This window comes from Sinohyriopsis cumingii, chromosome 10, assembly GCF_028554795.1.
Source record: "Sinohyriopsis cumingii isolate HCF-2022 chromosome 10, ASM2855479v2, whole genome shotgun sequence".
Classification (NCBI taxonomy): domain Eukaryota; kingdom Metazoa; phylum Mollusca; class Bivalvia; order Unionida; family Unionidae; genus Sinohyriopsis; species Sinohyriopsis cumingii.
Window position 1 is genome coordinate 60,371,328 of NC_142970.1, and position 19,954 is coordinate 60,391,281.

Below are 19,954 nucleotides of genomic sequence, written 5' to 3' on the forward strand. Positions count from 1 at the left end.
GTGTGGAGAGAGCCAAGCAACCACCTAAATGACTGTTACTTCTGCTTGGTTCCTCCTCTTTCTGGCGGAATAACGAAGCGAAAGAAGTCGAGAATAGTCTACCCAAACATTCCGTCTGCATTGAGACCAGTTCCACATGGTGAGGGACTTCCTATTCCAGAACCTCCAGCAGAATATTCTCTTGATTCATCTGACGAAGACAAAGGTGAGTCGACCTGTTCTTCTCCTGGTCCATCAGCATGCAGTGATCCAGATTTTCACTGTGGTGCATCATCAACCCCACACAGAATAACACAGGAAGAACTAAATGACCTGATTCGTGATTTGGACTTATCAAAGAACAAGGCAGAATTGCTAGGATCAAGACTCCAACAATGGAATCTTCTAGAAGAAGATGTCACAATTACTGCATATCGAAAGCGCCACCAGCAATTGGAGCCTTTCTTCAGAAAGGAAAGTAATCTGATATTCTGTTCCGATATTGAGGGCCTCATGAATGCTTTAAAAATCACTCATGACCCACAAGAATGGAGACTATTTGTGGACTCTTCGAAACTGAGTCTCAAGGCTGTGCTTTTGCACAATGGAAACATTCTTCCATCTATTCCAGTAGCGTATGCTGTCCACATGAAAGAGACATACGATAACTTAAGGCAGCTACTGAATTCCATTGAGTATAACAAGTACAGCTGGCACCTCTGTGGTGATTTGAAGGTAGTTGCCCTTTTAATGGGACTGCAGCAAGGATATACAAAATACATGTGTTTCTTATGCGAGTGGGATAGCCGAGCAAGGGAAATGCACTACATGAGGAAGGAATGGACTCACAGGCAGAATGTAGCCATTGGAGAGAAGAATATCCAACACCCAGCTCTGGTTGAGGCTCAGAAAATCTTGCTACCACCCCTTCACATCAAACTAGGTTTGATGAAGAACTTCGTGAAAGCCATTGACCGGACTTTGCCAGCATTCCGATACCTGCATGAAAAATTCCCTCGACTCAGCGAAGCAAAGATTAAAGAGGGAGTTTTTGTGGGTCCTCAGATTCGAGAGCTTTTCAAAGATGACCGGTTCAACAACTTGCTGGAAGGTGACGCGAAACAAGCATGGAATGCTTTTCGCCTAGTTTCTACAAACTTCCTCGGAAATCTTAGGGCAGAAAACTATAAGGAACTAGTAGAAGACATGTTGATGAAGTATAAGAAACTTGGCTGCAATATGTCTCTAAAGATTCACTTCCTTCATTCCCATTTGGATTTCTTTCCTAGCAACTGTGGTATTGTTAGTGATGAACACGGCGAACGTTTTCATCAAGATATCGCAACAATGGAACAAAGATACCAGGGAAAATGGTCCACTACAATGCTGGCTGACTACTGCTGGACACTCCTCAGAGATGCTCCCGAACAGCTGTACAAGAGACAGGCGAAGAAATCTAAGATGTAGTCAATGACTTGATTTTTTATAGGTAGGCTATTACAGTTGACCTTTTACTATTGGAATGCATTTCGTTATGTAAACATTAATTTCTTGCAGATTACAAACAAACTAGAGCCAATTTTGCAATTTGACTGTCATATTCGTGTTCAGCACATAAAAATTGATAAGAATTGACTAATTTTATTTCAGTAACATGACTTTTGTAAAAATTTGTTGTCCAGTGTTATCTTTATCTGATAGAAGATCAAAGGTGATGTATACTAATTACAAGCATCAATTTTCTTTATCTGATAGAAGATCAAAGGTGATGTATACTAATTACAAGCACCAATTATCTTTATCTGATAGATCAAAGGTGATGTATACTAATTACAAGCACCAATAATCTTTATCTGTTAGAAGGTTAAAGGTGATGTATACTAATTACAAGCACCAATTATCCTTATCTTATAGAAGATCAAAGTTGATGTATACTACTATTGTCCTTATCTGATAGAAGATCAAATGTGATGTATACTAATTACAAGCACCAATTATCTTTATCTAATAGAAGATTAAAGGTGATGTATACTAATTACAAGCACCAATTATCCTTATCCGATAGAAGATTTAGTTTGATACTACAAGTGATCTGAAAGTTTTATGATACTATACAAGTTCTACTTATGAATCAATTTAATTTAAGACTAAAGTTTAAAAAATGCTTAAGACTGTGCTTAAAAATGGCACTTGTCTGACAGGAAAAAATTTGAAAAGATTCATTTGCCCTCCAACACTTGCCACGTGTCAATTATGAGCTGATGATCAGAATATCCAAAGCCTATGAGAAGTCAGAACTCACTTTCTTTAATTAAATCTGGGTTGCTGTCACTGGTCTAAGTGTTCTATAGTCCAATTAAATTTCATGACTGATTGATTTTTTTTAATAAAGTGCCTTAGGCCTGGCCCCTCCTTTACCCTAAGGAACAGCGTGATACACAAACCCTGCTATGTTAAAATAAAATTCATTAAAAAAATAAATGGTTTTTCAGTCAAATGAAATTCACTATACCAGGCAATAAATATATTTTTTGGGGCTGTAATTACCATGAATAAACATCTGAAAGAAAATGCATTGTCTCAGCTCTTAAGGATGTAACCTTCTGCTTATGCAGGTGAGAATATCCTAGTATATAGTACTACATACAAAAGGTTTATAGTAATATTATACCATTGTTTCAGGTCCTCAATAGCCAAGTGGTCACAAGCACTTGTCTTTACAGGTCACTCACACATCTTGCCTTCGTCCATATAAGTTCAAATCTTGGCTCAACCAACATAGGTATATGAAAAAGCTTGCCGGTAGCTTCCAATAGGAATGTGGTTCTTCTCAGAGTCTACCTGGGTTCTTCCTCCACCACACTGGCTACCATAAATAGCTTATCATGTACTAAAAGATGATATTAAACCCCAAAAACCAAACCAAATCATACCAAATTTCAGCTGATCTGAGCAACTAAGGTAGAAGACATGCAGCTCTCAAACATTTTAACAAAGAATCTGAACACTAACTGACATGACCACTGACATGACCACTGGCATTGTTGCGGGAAAAGTAATATACATGTCTTACCACATATGTGAGAAGATCAAATAAAACATAACCATCATCTGACATCAGTAAAAGTTCTATGAGAAAATCAAAGTTAGGCTGCAAAATTATGTCCCTTGGAAAAATCCAATGGATCTGGAAGACAAAGTCATACAGATGTTAAGTTTCTCTTGCCAACAATCATGCCTTTAAATTATGTTTTGTGACAAAATAGTTATTTCTTTTTTTTTTAAATCTCTCACAATCAGTTTAATAGAATCTCTGCTTTTGATAGAAAATAATATCCTCTTTTACATGCCTCAAAAATGCATATTTAATAGACAGTGTAATATACATAACAGTATATAATTTATTTTTTATGTTTCAAATGATTTTCAAAAAAATAAAAATGAATACTACAAACACTACTATACAGACTGTACCATCATAACATACACCAGGCATGGTGTCTGAACTGCAAGACAAGCTCAGCAATTGTAGAGCTAAACTTGTAGAGTAAATTAACTTATTTCAATGGGAAACCTTCAACAAGTGACATATTCATGTATGTAATATAATGTTCTTAGAAGATGATTCATTAAAATTAGTAAGGACACAAGTTAAAAATCTAAATGGAGTAAAACTGGTACAGTTGGATAGATACACAACAACTGTTTAAGGATGATAATCCCACCCCCCTTTATATTTAGTTGCAGCTATCTGCATGTCGTCTACAGCTTTTTTAAAAGTCCATTTGACATGTCAATGCATACAGATAGTATAGTGTTTTAAAAGCCCATTTGACATGTCAATGCATACAGATAGTATAGTTTTTTAAAAGTCCATTTGACATGTCAATGCATACAGATAGTATAGTGTTTTAAAAGCCCATTTGATATATCAATGCATACAGATAGTAGAGTTTTTTAAAAGCCCATTTGACATGTCAATGCATACAGATAGTATAGTTTTTTAAAACCCCATCTGAATGTAAATACATGTAGACCGTTTAGATTTTTAAAGCCCATTTGACAAGCAAATGCATGCAGAGAGTGTATTTTTTTCTAAAAGCCCATTTCACATGTAAATGCTTGTAGATAATGTGTTTTTTAAAAAAAGCCCATTTAACACATTAACCCCCTGGCAACAAGTTTAAGTGGCAGAAGGTAGTAGCCTACTGCCGAGCTCTGTAGAATCAAAGGTCATGTAAGATACAATGAAGTGGGTGGTATTATAGAAAGGCAGACAGATGTAGCTCTACAGTGATACTAAATAAACTGGAAGTTATAGTTGCACTACAAACTACAGGGGGAAAAATCTCATTTTTTGGACCCAATTTTTTTCCACCCAAAATTCGCCCATGGTTGGAATCTGATTTTGTGTCCAAATTTTAGCCCTTTTGGTCTCAGATCTAAGGCAGACTGGTATGAACTGCAAACAGACATATGAACATTTGCAAAAAGTAGGATAAGATGGGCATTTGGAATAAGGAGTGGTTAAGCAAAAGAAAACAACTCCCAACTTTTACCCTTCTGCTCATGCACGAGCCAAATAGCCTATGAAAAATGATGTTTATAACACAACTAGGCATTATGTCATTGGAAAATCACCTGGAAGATGATGTATTAGAATGTATTCAGAAGTAGCTTTCAAAATGTGTTTCCTACTCGAATTTCAGGCAAAAATGACAAAAACCTCCAGAGGTGAATGTGTTAACATGTAAATGCATGCAGTTTAGTTTTGTTAAAGCCCATTTGACATGTAAATGCATGTAGTTTAGTTTTTATAAAGCCCGTTTGACATGTGAATACATGTTGTAAGTTTAGTTTTTTAAAAGCCCATTTGACATGTAAATGTAGACAGTTATCTTAAAGCCCATTTGACATGCAAATGCATGTAGACAGTTTAGTTTTTTTAAAGCCCATTTGACATGAAAACATATGTAGACAGTTTTTCAAAACCCATTTGACACGTAAATACATGCAGACACTTAGTTTTTCAAAAGCCCATTTGACATGTAAATGGTTGCTTATAACTGGTATCATATTCTGCTATATAAATATATTATGTTAAAAATGTGCATGAAGCATAAATCATTAAGTGCTCTGTAATGAATTCAATATTTAAGGTATATTTTCTATATATACTGGCAAATCCTATCTTTGCTGGGAGTTTTATCCACAGATGTGCCCTCTGAAGAATACCCCTTAAGGCTGGTCCTGAGCGAACTATTTGCAAACATCTTCTGCCACTGAAAGAGAGTATACGAAGTACTATCTGTAAATTGAGTATATGAAGTACTATCTGTACACTAAGATTACAACCTATCTTTATACATACTATCTGCAAACAGAGTACAAGTACTATCTGTACACTAACATTACAACCTATCTTTATACATACTATCTGCAAACAGAGTACAAGTACTATCTGTACACTAACATTACAACCTATCTTTTTATACATACTATCTGCAAACTGATTACAAGTACTATCTGCAAACTGAGTACAAGTACTATCTGTACACTAAGATTACAACTTATCTGTGTACATACTATCTGCAAACTGAGTACAAGATCTGTACACTGAGTACAAATACTATCTGTACACTAAGTATACATAGTATCTACATACATACTGTGTAAACTGAGTACAATATCTGTAGACTGAGTATAAGAAGTACTGTCTGTATACTGAGTATAAGAAGTACTGTCTGTACACTGAGTATTAGAAGTACTGTCTGTACACTGAGTTCAATATCCATAAACTGAGTATAAGAAGTACTGTCTGTATACTGAGTATAAGAAGTACTGTCTGTATACTGAGTTCAATATCCATAAACTGAGTATAAAAAGTACTGTCTGTATAGTGAATATAAGAAGTACTGTCTGTACACTGAGTATAAGAAGTACTGTCTGTACACTGAGTATTAGAAGTACTGTCTGTACACTGAGTTCAATATCCATAAACTGAGTATAAGAAGTAATGTCTGTACACTGAGTATAAGAAGTACTGTCTGTATACTGAGTTCAATATCCATAAACTGAGTATAAGAAGTACTGTCTGTATAGTGAATATAAGAAGTACTGTCTGTACACTGAGTATTAGAAGTACTGTCTGTACACTGAGTATAAGAAGTACTGTCTGTACACTGAGTATAAGAAGTACTGTCTGTATACTGAGTTCAATATCCATAAACTGAGTATAAGAACTACTGTCTGTATACTGAGTACAAGAAGTACTGTCTGTACACTGAGTATAAGTACTATCTGTACACTGAGTATAAGAAGTACTGTCTGTATACTGAGTTAAATATCCGTAAATTGAGTATAAGAAGTACTGTCTGTACACTGAGTATTAAGTAATGTCTGTACACTGAGTATTAGAAGTACTGTCTGTACACTGAGTTCAATATCCATAAACTGAGTATAAGAAGTACTGTCTGTATACTGAGTATAAGAAGTACTGTCTGTACAATGAGTATAAGTACTGTCTGTATACTGAGTTCAATATCCGTAAACTGAGTATTAGAAGTACTGTCTGTACAATGAGTATAAGAAGTACTGTCTGTACACTGAGTATAAAAAGTACTGTCTGTACACCGAGTATAAGAAGTACTGTCTGTACACTGAGTATAAGTACTGTCTGTACACTGAGTATAAGAAGTACTGTCTGTATACTGAGTTCAATATCCGTAAACTGAGTATTAGAAGTACTGTCTGTACAATGAGTATAAGAAGTACTGTCTGTACAATGAGTATAAGAAGTACTGTCTGTACAATGAGTATAAGAAGTACTGTCTGTACACTGAGTATAAAAAGTACTGTCTGTATACTGAGTTCAATATCCATAAACTGAGTATAAGAAGTACTGTCTGTATACTGAGTACAAGAAGTACTGTCTGTACACTGAGTATAAGTACTATCTGTACACTGAGTATAAGAAGTACTGTCTGTATACTGAGTATAAGAAGTACTGTCTGTACAATGAGTATAAGAAGTACTGTCTGTACACTGAGTATAAGTAATGTCTGTACACTGAGTATAAGAAGTACTGTCTGTACACTGAGTTCAATATCCATAAACTGAGCATAAGAAGTCCTGTCTGTATACTGAGTATAAGAAGTACTGTCTGTACACTGAGTATAAGAAGTACTGTCTGTACACTGAGTATAAGTAATGTCTGTACACTGAGTATAAGAAGTACTGTCTGTACACTGAGTTCAATATCCATAAACTGAGTATAAGAAGTACTGTCTGTACACTGAGTATAAGAAGTACTGTCTGTATACTGAGTATAAGAAGTACTGTCTGTACACTGAGCATAAGAAGTACTGTCTGTATACTGAGTATAAGAAGTACTGTCTGTACACTGAGTTCAATATCTGTAAACTGATTATTAAAAAGTACTATCTGTAACATGTGAAATAATATCTGTACACTGAGCAAAACAATTCACCTCTGAATGATACAAGGGATATTGTTAATTTACAGCAAGCTTCAAGGTTTATACAAATTCTCACACTCAACTCAAAACTATTTTGTCAGTGATTTAATGTTAGCCAATTACTGTCATAATGTTTAATTGTTCAGTGATTTGATGCTAGCCAACCAAAGTCACAATGTCTGAATAGTCATGATTTGATGTTAGCCAATCAGTTGTCAGTTGGTCAGTGATCTAATGTTAACCAATCAGACATATCATTGGATTGGTCAGTGACCTGATGTTTGCTGATCAAAATGTCACAAGTTTTAGTGGGGAAATATGTTTCTGGCATTATTAGTCATTCATTCTATAGTCATTAGGAATAGTTAGCAAGCTAGATAGAGTAAAGCACACCTCACACAATGAGGCTGAACATCAAACTTGTGTTATGTCATGGCAAAGTGTAAGCAGCAGCAATATGATTTTGTGATACAAGTTTTACGTACATGAATGTACTTCAGCCAAATGCCGAGAACCCTGCTTAAAATGAATTCAAATAGACTACTCACTGCATTATACAAAAATCATCATAACTATACAATGACTTGATGCTGAATGGATACTTCGCTATATCAAAAAAATTAGTTCTGGGTAAAAAAAAATTTTTTACTGTCAATATGGTAGAAACTTAAAAATGAAATGTAGCCACATGTCTGCAAGCAGTAAAAGTGCTGGAAATAACTTTTTACCTTTTGAAAAGCAGGTAATTAGATAATATATGGATACAGTGGAAATGGGTGCTTTATGATGCAGTTCAAGAACCATGATCATAAATATATACAAATAATTATTTATTTTATAAGTTGCAGACCTATAAAAAAAATAACTCCAAAAAGAACAAATGAGCTGTGGTAAAAACCTGATTGTAAAAACTAGATAAAAACATGTTTTCTTATAAAATTAGTGGAGGTAGAATGCACATAATATGTTATATGTGCCTTTCAGTTGAGAATATCTCGATTGTGACAATGTAATAGTTATGCTTCTTTACATGATTAAATGGAAAAAGAGAAATGAAGAAAACAAGAAGAAAATCACATCAGGGGTACTATATGGATAAGTGTGCTAATTACTAATACAAACAAAGCAAATGAATGATTCATACATTTCAAGCATAAACAATTCTGCTTATTTTACACATATTCATGCATATATTTTACACACAATACATATGCACACATTTTTAAATATGTGAATATATTTTGCACACAATCAGCGTGTTGCACATGCTACATGTGCTTATTTTACACGCTACATGTGCATATTTTGCAATACATGTGCTTGTTTTACATACAATACATGCATTTGTTTTACATGACACGTGTTTTTTTTATGCACATTGTGGTTGTTTTACATGATACATGTAGGGGCCCCGAGTGGCCAAGTGGTCTAAAGCGCTCTTCGTTACGGATCACTGCCATCTCACCTCTGTCTGCGGCGGTTCGAGTCTAAGATTCAGCCAATGTGGGCATGTGAGAAAGCTTGCCAGTAGCTTCTCGTGGGTCGGTGGTTCTTTCCGGGGTTTTCCGGGTTCTTCCTCCACCATTAATACTGGCCGCCATGTATAGCCTATTGTGCTGAAAAATGGCGTTAAACCCCACAACAACAACAACATGATACATGTACTTGTTCTACACATGATACATGTGCTTATTTTACATGATACATGTGCTTGTTTTACCTTTAAATAAAACATGATTGTTATACATTACAGATGCATAAGCAGAATAAATACTTTAGCGAGAAAGATGGAAAGATTTACATACATTCATTTATCCATACATAAGGCAGGTTGAACACAAATCCTTTGTTACTTAAAAAAAATCCCACCCTTTTGCTCCAAGAAAAGGTTTGTTGGCAAACTGTGCAATTTAAGCCATCATGATAATAACATGTGAAATGTCAAATGAAGTTGAAGCAGACCATATCTTTGACTAAACAATGAAATTTTACCAAATTCTCCTTCAGCATATCTTTCATTATACTATGACACTCGCTGAGTACTGTCCAGCTTTTGCTCACAAAGGCTCGCAAAAGTTGGACATTAGTCAACGAGTTTCATAAATTCAATATATCTTTATCCATTTGACATTCTTTTTATCACATAGTTTTTATTTCAGTGGTCTAAAGCGCTCTTCGTTACGGATCACTGCCATCTCACCTCTGTCTGCGGCGGTTCGAGTCTAAGATTCAGCCAATGTGGGCATGTGAGAAAGCTTGCCAGTAGCTTCTCGTGGGTCGGTGGTTCTTTCTGGGGTTTTCCGGGTTCTTCCTCCACCATTAATACTGGCCGCCATGTATAGCCTATTGTGCTGAAAAATGGCGTTAAACCCCACAACAACAACAACATGATACATGTACTTGTTCTACACATGATACATGTGCTTCTTTTACATGATACATGTGCTTGTTTTACACAAAATATATGTGCTTATCTTATACATGATACCTGTGTTTGTTTAACACGTGCTAGTTTTACACCTGATACATGTGCCAGTTTTACACATGATAAATGTGCTTTTTATTGCCAAAATTCTGATTGGCCAATGCACAAATATGTGCAAATGACAGTGTGCTTATTGTACATCAGTGTACAGTGTCTACTATGCATTGTACTGTGGGATTATGTATTTCAGTGTACAGTGACTACCATGCATTGTACTGTGGGATAATGTACTTCAGTGTACAGTGTCTACCATGCATTCCACTGGGATTATTGTATTTCAGTGTACATTGTCTACCATGCAATACACTGTGGGATTATTGTACTTCAATACTTGTGAACTTGGAGTTTACAGTGTATGGTTACAACACAAAAATTGTTGGTTAGACATCTAGATCATATAAGTTAGGGCAGGTTACAGCAGAAGAACCACTGGTTAGACAACTAAAACATACATGCTAGTGCAGGGAACAACACAAGAATCATTGGTTAGACATCTAGACCATATAAGCTAGGTCAGGTTACAACACAAGAATCATTGGTTAGACAGCTAAAACATGCAAGCTAGGAGACCATACAAGCTAGGGCAGGTTAAAACACAAGACTCATTGGTTAGACTGCTAAAACATACAAGCTAGGGCAGGGTACAACACAAGAATCATTGGTTAGACATCTTGAACATGCAAGCTAGGGCAGGTTATAACAAGAATTCTTGTTAGACATCTTAAACATAAAAGCTAGGACAGGTTACAACACAAGAATCATTGGTTAGATACTAAAACATAAAAGCTAGGGCAGGTTATAACACAAGAATCACTAGTTAGAAATCTAGACCATACAAGCTAGGGAAGGCTATAACACAAGAATCATTGGTTAGACATTTAGACCATACAAGCTAGGGCAGGTTACAACACAAGAATCATTGGTTAGACATCTAGACCATACAAGCTAGGGCAGGTTACAACACAAGAATCATTGGTTAGACATCTAGACCATACAAGCTAGGGCAGGTTACAACACAAGAATCATTGGTTAGACATCTAGACCATACAAGCTAGGGCAGGTTACAACACAAGAATCATTGGTTAGACATCTAGACCATAAAAGCTAGGGCAGGTTACAACACAAGAATCATTGGTTAGACATCTAGACCATACAAGCTAGGGCAGGTTATAACACAAGAAGCACATTAGCTGAACTCACCAATTTAAAGTATAATTTCTGTGTAAAATTATGGATCTTTCTGGACGACTTTTAGTACCTTTAAATAAAACATGATTGTTATACATTACAGATGCATAAGCAGAATAAATACTTTAGCGAGAAAGATGGAAAGATTTACATACATTCATTTATCCATACATAAGGCAGGTTGAACACAAATCCTTTGTTACTTAAAAAAAATCCCACCCTTTTGCTCCAAGAAAAGGTTTGTTGGCAAACTGTGCAATTTAAGCCATCATGATAATAACATGTGAAATGTCAAATGAAGTTGAAGCAGACCATATCTTTGACTAAACAATGAAATTTTACCAAATTCTCCTTCAGCATATCTTTCATTATACTATGACACTCGCTGAGTACTGTCCAGCTTTTGCTCACAAAGGCTCGCAAAAGTTGGACATTAGTCAACGAGTTTCATAAATTCAATATATCTTTATCCATTTGACATTCTTTTTATCACATAGTTTTTATTTCAGTAAAAATTATTTAGATAGAAAGAAGAACTAATAATTTCGTTCATACTGACATAAGGTGCACCTTTCATTTGTTGTGCATTAGATATAGTCCCAAACAAAGTTGAACTAGTAAAAGTAGATTGTACTTTTTTTTACAAACTATAAATTAAAGAAAAAGCTTCCATCCAAATAAACAGAACCTTTTATAACAGCAAAATCATTTTTCAAAACCGAATGATCAATGCGATGTGATGCCACATTGTTAGATACAATACACAGTAGGCCTAGAGTACATGTTTACCCTAAAATGTCCCTTTCAGAACAAAACATTACACTATTGCGATTTTCATGTGAAATAGGATTACTGGATGCAGAAATTCCCACATACATGTATACTGCAATGCATTTGTCACCGGATATTTGCAGTATTTGACTGGAACAAGACTGCACAGAAAACGTAAGCAAATTTCTCTTGGAGTTGGATTTGTATCTCATATACAATGTGCAAAGATCAGCTGTGTTTGGATAAAGTTCTGTCATTTAAGAGACCCATTTATGTCCAAATTCATCTGTGAACAGAGGTGAGTTTATTTACTTCTGTAACATTTAAACCATGCTTGTATATATGGTGGATTCTATAACTATGTTACAGATATACCACCCTCCCCCACCCCACCATCAAATAAGCAATAACCTTAGTTTTACTTTGCCATGTTTCTCATTATGATATTGTTATACATGACATAATAAACCCCTGTGGGAATAACATATCCATATTCAGACAGCCAAAATCATTTTTACTCAGTTTCCTTTCGCGAATCAAGTTTAAAAAAATGGCCACCAAAAATGTTCATTCAAAACAAAACATTCCAGAAGGTGGGGTTAAATATGTTTTCCTACGAACCCAGCCAATCATTAAACGGGATACTGCACAATAATTTCATGGGCTTATTTGGACCAATCAGAATCACATAAAGTGATATTTTAACATGTGGTAATATCAAAAATATGAAACTGCACATACTATGGGATAACTATAACTACTATGTGATAAATTCTCTTTCAGCACAGCATTGACTAAACTATGAAATTTTAGTATTTCTCTTTTGGCATATATTTGACTATGCAAAGAAACTTTAGTATATTCTCTTTCAGCATGTCTTTGATTAAACTATGAAATTTTAGTATGTTCTCTTTTGGCACATCTTTAATTAAGCAAGTAAACTTTAGCATGTTCTCTTTCAGCATGTCTCTTATTAAGCTATACAAATTTAGTATGTTCTCTTCTGGCATCTAATCTGAAAGGGGTAGTTAATATACCTGTACAAAACCTGAACACTGAGTTTTGCTTGTTTCCTAATTTAAAATTGTAAAAAATTGTATTTTTTCTCTGGGTATTATATGATGTTGAAGAAGAAGAAAAAAATTCCATGCAAATTATATACTCTACAAAAAGTTTTTTCCCCCATGGGTATTATATATTGTACTTTTTCTGGGCATTATATACTGTACAAAAAGTATTTTTCTCTGGGTATTATATACTGTACAAAAGGTATTTTTTTACTGGACATTATATATTATACAAATGTTATTTTCTCTGGGAATTATATATTGTACAGAAGATGTTTTTTCTGGGCATTATATACTGTAAAAAGGTTTTCTTCCCATGGGTATTATATATTTTTTTTCCCTAGGGTATTATGACTTTAATTTTGAACTAATTCAAGAAAAGGCACACCAAAATTTCTGAAACCATTAAGAAAATGATAAATATTTTAATTATGGTAAGTCAATCAAATTAAGAAGAATGAAATAACTTTAATTTAAAGAAATTTTAGTGCAAAAATTTGGGAAACATATTTTTCTATGCACTGTGTGTCATGATCTGTTTGTTGCTAACAGGGCAAATTTCAAGTTTATATATTGCTGACAGAGCAAATTTCCAATCAAATCTTCCAATCAAATCTCCAGTGAGCTGCTTTACGAGAGAACAAATATAGTCAAACTATATGGGAACTGATCCATTAGAAATTTATGTACAATTATAAAAGGGGCCTCTGGTGGCCGAGTGGTCTAAATCGCTCTCTGTCACTGCCATCTCACCTCTGTCTGCATAGGTTGAGTCTCGGATTCAGCCAATGTGAGAAAACTTGTCAGTAGCTTCTCGTGGGTCAGTGGTTCTTTCCGGGGTTTTCCCGGATTATTCCTCCACCATTAATACTGGCCACCATGTATAGCCTATCGTGTGCTGAAAAATGGCATTAAACCCTACAACAACAACAACAATTATAAAATGATTCTAACTTATTCAGGATGAGATAGATCTGCCTGTGATCCATTAGATTATGTACTAGTATAAAATGATTCAAACTTATTCTGGGTGAGACATGTCTGTGATAGCTTGGAATCTGTACTATTAGCTCTGCCACTGGTCAACTGGAATTGTAAATATTTATTCTAAATTTAACTGTATCAATTTTCTAAAAATAAACATCTACCTGTTTATAATCATAACACAGAAGATTGTACAATGGAAATTGTTTAAATGTAATAAAGAAATTCAATTATCAATAAAAAGCTAAAATTTCTATTGTTTGTGAGCAATAAAATGGGGTGGAGGTATCTATTGTTGGGTGTACTTACAGGTGCAAGGATCTTCTTTAATTCCATGTAGGCAGTGTCAAGGTTATCATTTATAATGATGTGATCATAGGACCCTGGTTGATTGGCTGAAAGAGTTATTTATTCCAGTAAATTATGTTTCTATAAAAATACTTAACTCATCACATTAACACTGAAATAAGTCTCTGCTACCCCTGAATTCAGCCCTCCATGAAAGACAAACAAACCTCTTTCCATCTATGTATCATTATAGGCAAAAGAAACTATCTTTTAAAGGTTAACTCTGCATGTTCCCACTAAATAGCCACTAGTGTCCTCAATGTAACCAGTTAAAGCCTGAGAGAAACTTTTGACGGGATGCTTACATTGCAGGCAAGTTAGAGGGGAATTGACAGTCATGTGATTGGGTAAGTATTTTAGAGAAACATAATTTACTAAAATAAAAATACTGTTCTTCCTCCATTAGATAAATTACCCACTGGCAATTACATCAGGTGAATAGTCAACAAGACAAAGATATGCTTCAGCATCCAACCTGTACTCGCATCACCCTATAGGAGTGCAATTATTGCTGTACTGAAATGATGAACTTTTCCTAAATGTGAGTTTAGCACAATTGAACATTATGCGTTTATATACATGAATCTGACTGCTGTGGGATCCTGCACCTAATTATTGTCTTGCATGAAAAAATGTCCAAGATTTATCCAGCAAAAGTTGCAAGGCCATGACCGGGCTGAGGTTGTGCCATCACGATAATTGTCTGGGCAGCTTCCAGTGGCTCCATGCGATTCATCTCTCCCCCTTGCAAGGTTGCATCATACAAATAGAAGCTAAAGAAATTAGACTGGACATGCCAACCAACTGACTCCACTATATCTCACAATAAGATATGACATTTGAAGGCCTGACCAATGGAAATCACTTGCATTTTGTGAGTCAAAATCTTCATATATCTAACTGATCCAGTGACAGTTCAGAGTATACTGATCTAACAACTCCATTATGTCAAGCGGTGAGTGCATATGGGGTTATGTCTTGATCTCTTTCCTTAAATGCTAAACCACTGCAAAAGCCTTTTATGGCCAATGCAGACATTTTCCATTCACCTGATAATACATACCAGGTCCTTATGGCTAATGCAGACATTTTCCATTCATTTGTTAATACATACCAGGTCCTTATGGCCAATGCAGACATTTTCCATTCATTTAATAATACATACCAGGTCCATATGGCTAATGCAGACATTTTCCTTTCACTTGATAATACATACCAGGTCCTTATGGCCAATGCAGACATTTTCCATTCACTTGATAATACATACCAGGTCCTTATGGCCAATGCAGACATTTTCCATTCATTTAATAATACATACCAGGTCCTTATGGCCAATGTAGACATTTTCCATTCATTTAATAATACAAACCAGGTCCTTATGGTCAATGCAGACATTTTCCATTCACTTGATAATACATACCAGGTCCTTAATGGCCAATGTAGACATTTTCCATTCATTTAATAATACATACCAGGTCCTTATGGCCAATGCAGACATTTTCCTTTCATTTAATAATACAAACCAGGTCCTTATGACCATTGCAGACATTTTCAATTCACTTGATAATACATACCAGGTCCTTATGGCCAATGCAGACATTTTCCATTCATTTAATAATACATACCAGGTCCTTATGGCTAATGCAGACATTTTCCATTCATTTAATAATACATACCAGGTCCTTATGGCCAATGCAGACATTTTCCATTCATTTAATAATACATACCAGGTCCTTATAGCCAATGTAGACATTTTCCTTTCATTTAATAATACAAACCAGGTCCTTATGGTCAATGCAGACATTTTCCTTTCACTTGATAATACATACCAGGTCCTTATGGCCAATGCAGACATTTTCCATTCACTTAATAATACATACCAGGTCCTTATGGTCAATGCAGACATTTTCCATTCACTTGATAATACATACCAGGTCCTTATGGCTAATGCAGACATTTTCCATTCACTTGATAATACATACCAGGTCCTTATGGTCAATGCAGACATTTTCCATTCATTTAATAATACATACCAGGTCCTTATGGCCAATGCAGACATTTTCCTTTCACTTGATAATACATACCAGGTCCTTATGGCCAATGCAGACATTTTCCTTTCACTTGATAAAACATACCAGGTCCTTATGGCCAATGCAGACATTTTCCTTTCACTTGATAATACATACCGGGTCCTTATGGCCAATGCAGACATTTTCCATTCACTTGATAATACATACCAGGTCCTTATGGCCAATGTAGACATTTTCCTTTCACTTGATAATACATACCAGGTCCTTATGGCCAATGCAGACATTTTCCATTGATTTAATAATAAATACCGGGTGTGTATGACCAATGCAGACATTTTCAATTCATTTGATAATAAATACCGGGTCCTTATGGCCAATGTAAACATTTTCAGTTCATTTGATAATGAATACCAGGTCCTTATGGCCAATGTAGACATTTTCCATTCATTTAATAATACATACCAGGTCCTTATGACCATTGCAGACATTTTCAATTCACCTGACAATGCTTATTTGGGTCCTGCAAATGTCTGAATATGTCTAGACTATGGAATGGTGTCACCCGATAGTGATAGGGGCTTCTTGTCCTTTATGATGAAAACGAAAGCCTACTGGGAACTTGAGGCTGAGAGTGCTGTGATATTGTTAATGTGATAACGATCACTGAGAATCTGCCACTTCCCCTTTGCATGCCTTCAAAGTGGAGGGCCACCTATCTATTGCAATCCTGTCCACAATAAAAGTGCTGAACTCCTTCCTGTACAGGGCTTCCCTGATAAAAGCCAGGTGTGAAAGAGGATTTTCCCAAGGAATGGACTGAATAAAGGCAACCTTGAATGTTTGAGCAGCATGGGGTCACTACAGTTTTTCTTTGTAAGTGTTAATCGCTGTACCAAACAATCCAAGATCTGTCTCGTTGGAAAGGGGCAATCAGAACTATTTTGCAGTCATTGCCCCTCATTTTTTCAATTAGTTTCAGTATTGGAGCTGCTAGAGGGAAGTCATGTGCCCATATTCCTTCCTAGCTTATTGAAAGGCCATCAATAACCCATGCATGATTAAGAATGGAAAGACAAAAGTGAGTAGTTTGTTGTTCCACCTTGTCATCTAGCATCATCTAGCCTGATAGGGCTGATGGAAGATGGGGAGACAACTCCACATGAAACAGCTGGCCTCTCCTTGATAATGAGTCAGCCATGACTATGAAATGACCAAAATGTACAGGACTCGTGTCAAGAGTCAAGATCGACATTCCCCAATACTGAGAATTTCAGTGAATACTCAGAGTTTCATGTTCAGGAGATGTGAAACATGCCTTTTATTTAATACCCTTCTATTGCCTATTCAAGGCATCGGATCAGATGTCTTGTATCTATACTTCACACATACTACATGTGTGAGATGATAAATTTTGCATGCCAAACACATATCATGGTTGTTTTTCAGGACTCAAAACATCTGCACTTCTTGCACTTGATCAATATCTTTGTCAACCCACCTCCGAAAAAAGTAAATGCATACAACCAATATACAAAATGCTGAAACAGACAAAAGTGTATATTAATCAGGTGACCTGATCCTCAGATTAACAACACAATACCATTACAGTCATGAAAACCTGTCTGTTACTAACCAATGTCACACAGGCAATAATGACCAGTAAAAAATTGAAAAAATATAAATCCACCAGGCACAAAACAAATGTTGTTTTGAGAATGTATAACATTTTGACTAACTATACCACTGCAAATAAATGATAAATAGTAAAAATTAAATATAAACTACAATGGATTCTTGGCAGCACTGTTCACAACTGCAAGCTAAAATTTAAATTGGTTAAATCTGGGATACTGTTTGCCACTAGGTGGAACAAAGCGAGTTGCTTCCCTTTATTTATACATGGGGGGGTCTTTCAGGGAGGGCTGGATTCAGAAGTAGCAAAGTGTGATTTAGATGTCAACATCATTGGACTATGTACTTGACAGAGATATGTAAATGTTTATAAATGACTTGACAGATCAAATTACAAGGTTTGAAACTAATGGATGTGCATTATTCTGCAACTAATAAATAGCTTCCTGTATTAAGTCCACCTGACTAATACAAAATAGAATTCATGTTAAAGTTCACTTTTCTTGCATTTTTCAAAATGAATTCCAAAACAGAAATGCATGTAAATAACATATTCTTTTATACAAATCTTGTGGTAACACCCATATGTAAATCCAAATCTCAGGGGCACTTTAAATTAAGCATTACAAATGATGTGTAAAGCACTATTGTCACATTGTCCAGGATCATCATTAAACAAAGAAAGAGATGAGAATGATGTGGTGAAATTTAAAAGTTGTGGAATATGCAGAAAAAAGACAGAGGATTGACAATAATGATGACAAATAGGAACATGAGTAAGAACCAATCATTTCTAGAGAAGTGGAAATGCAGTTGGCTAAGGCTCAACTTTAATCCTAAGTAAATGCTGTTTTGCAGCATCTGCAGAGAGCACTCAAAAACTGAGGATGAAAAGAAAGCTCACAGGGAGTCAGTTGTTGGAAACAGTAGTATACCATGAAACCCAATTCCAGATCGATCAAAAATGTTTGACAAAGAGTCAAGAACTATCTAAACTCAATGGATAGTCGTCTGCAAGTAAAATCATCATGATCCTAAACAAAACAGTTGTTGGAAGAATGTCAATCTTGTTTAGGAACATACATGCCCCATTACAAATGAGAAGGCCATTCAGGAATTATATGTGGATGGTCCAATTGAATGCCAAAATGGAAGCTGATCTGGGTCAAACACATCTTAATGACAAAAAGGCACAAGCCTTTTCAGTATTTATTGCACAACATGTAAGAAATAAATTTAACAAAAGATTAAACCAGCACCATTTATTTGTATTGTCACTGATGGTTCCACTTATAAAGGATTCTGTGAAGAATAGATTGTTTATGTGAGAACTGCCATGGGTGGGCAAATATGAACTTCATTTTTGGGCATGAAATAAGTTTAATGCTAGTGGGCTTTCAGGAGCTAATGATGAAGAATTTGCATCAACTGCAATGCCTGATTACAAAAGTAAGCTTTTTGGATTAGGATCTTGTGGAGCTGCTGTCAATATCAGAAAGAAAAATGATTTTATTCCTCAATTTAGACAATCACAGAAATGTTTTGTAGGAATACATTGCCATGTTCAATGTTTGGCTTAAGGAGCTGGCATTGCCAAAGAAATTTATGCATGCAAAAGTTGAGATGTTAACAGGATTTAACTATTTGTATCACAACAGCCCTTAAAAAGATGTGATTTGAAAGGTACATGTTGGGTGCTGGGAACCACCAAGATAGTCCTTACTCACGTGGAACCAGATGTTTTGCACAATGACAGAGGGATTTTGACAATTTGTGGAAATATATCCAGCATCAGTCTGCCATCTTCAAAAGCTGTTAACTTTCACCTCGAAGATATGAAGCTATTGGAAAGGCAACTGGCCGTCTGAAGATGTTGCCAGATCAGCATATTGTTATTTATGTCATAAATTTACTGTCCAAGATGACATTGTTCTTTAAAATGAGCCTTGTTTGGTGTTTGATGTATACCTGAGAGTTTCTTTAAAATGAGTCT

The 19,954-nt window shown here is 35.5% G+C and overlaps 1 protein-coding gene across 1 annotated transcript in view; it reads right to left on the bottom strand.

Annotated features, from left to right (window-relative positions):
- Window positions 1-1,669: 1,669 nt before the first annotated feature.
- Window positions 1,670-19,954, bottom strand: part of LOC149790223 (uncharacterized) — a 42,575-nt gene continuing 24,290 nt past the window's right edge. Inside the window, exons 7-9 of the mRNA XM_089972243.1 lie at window positions 14,261-14,346; window positions 11,142-11,199; window positions 1,670-5,261 (exon numbers count right to left, since the gene is read on the bottom strand). Coding sequence (XP_089828369.1) covers window positions 11,170-11,199; window positions 14,261-14,346 — 116 coding nt within the window. The 3' untranslated portion in view covers window positions 1,670-5,261; window positions 11,142-11,169. The remainder of the gene's footprint in view (window positions 5,262-11,141; window positions 11,200-14,260; window positions 14,347-19,954) is intronic.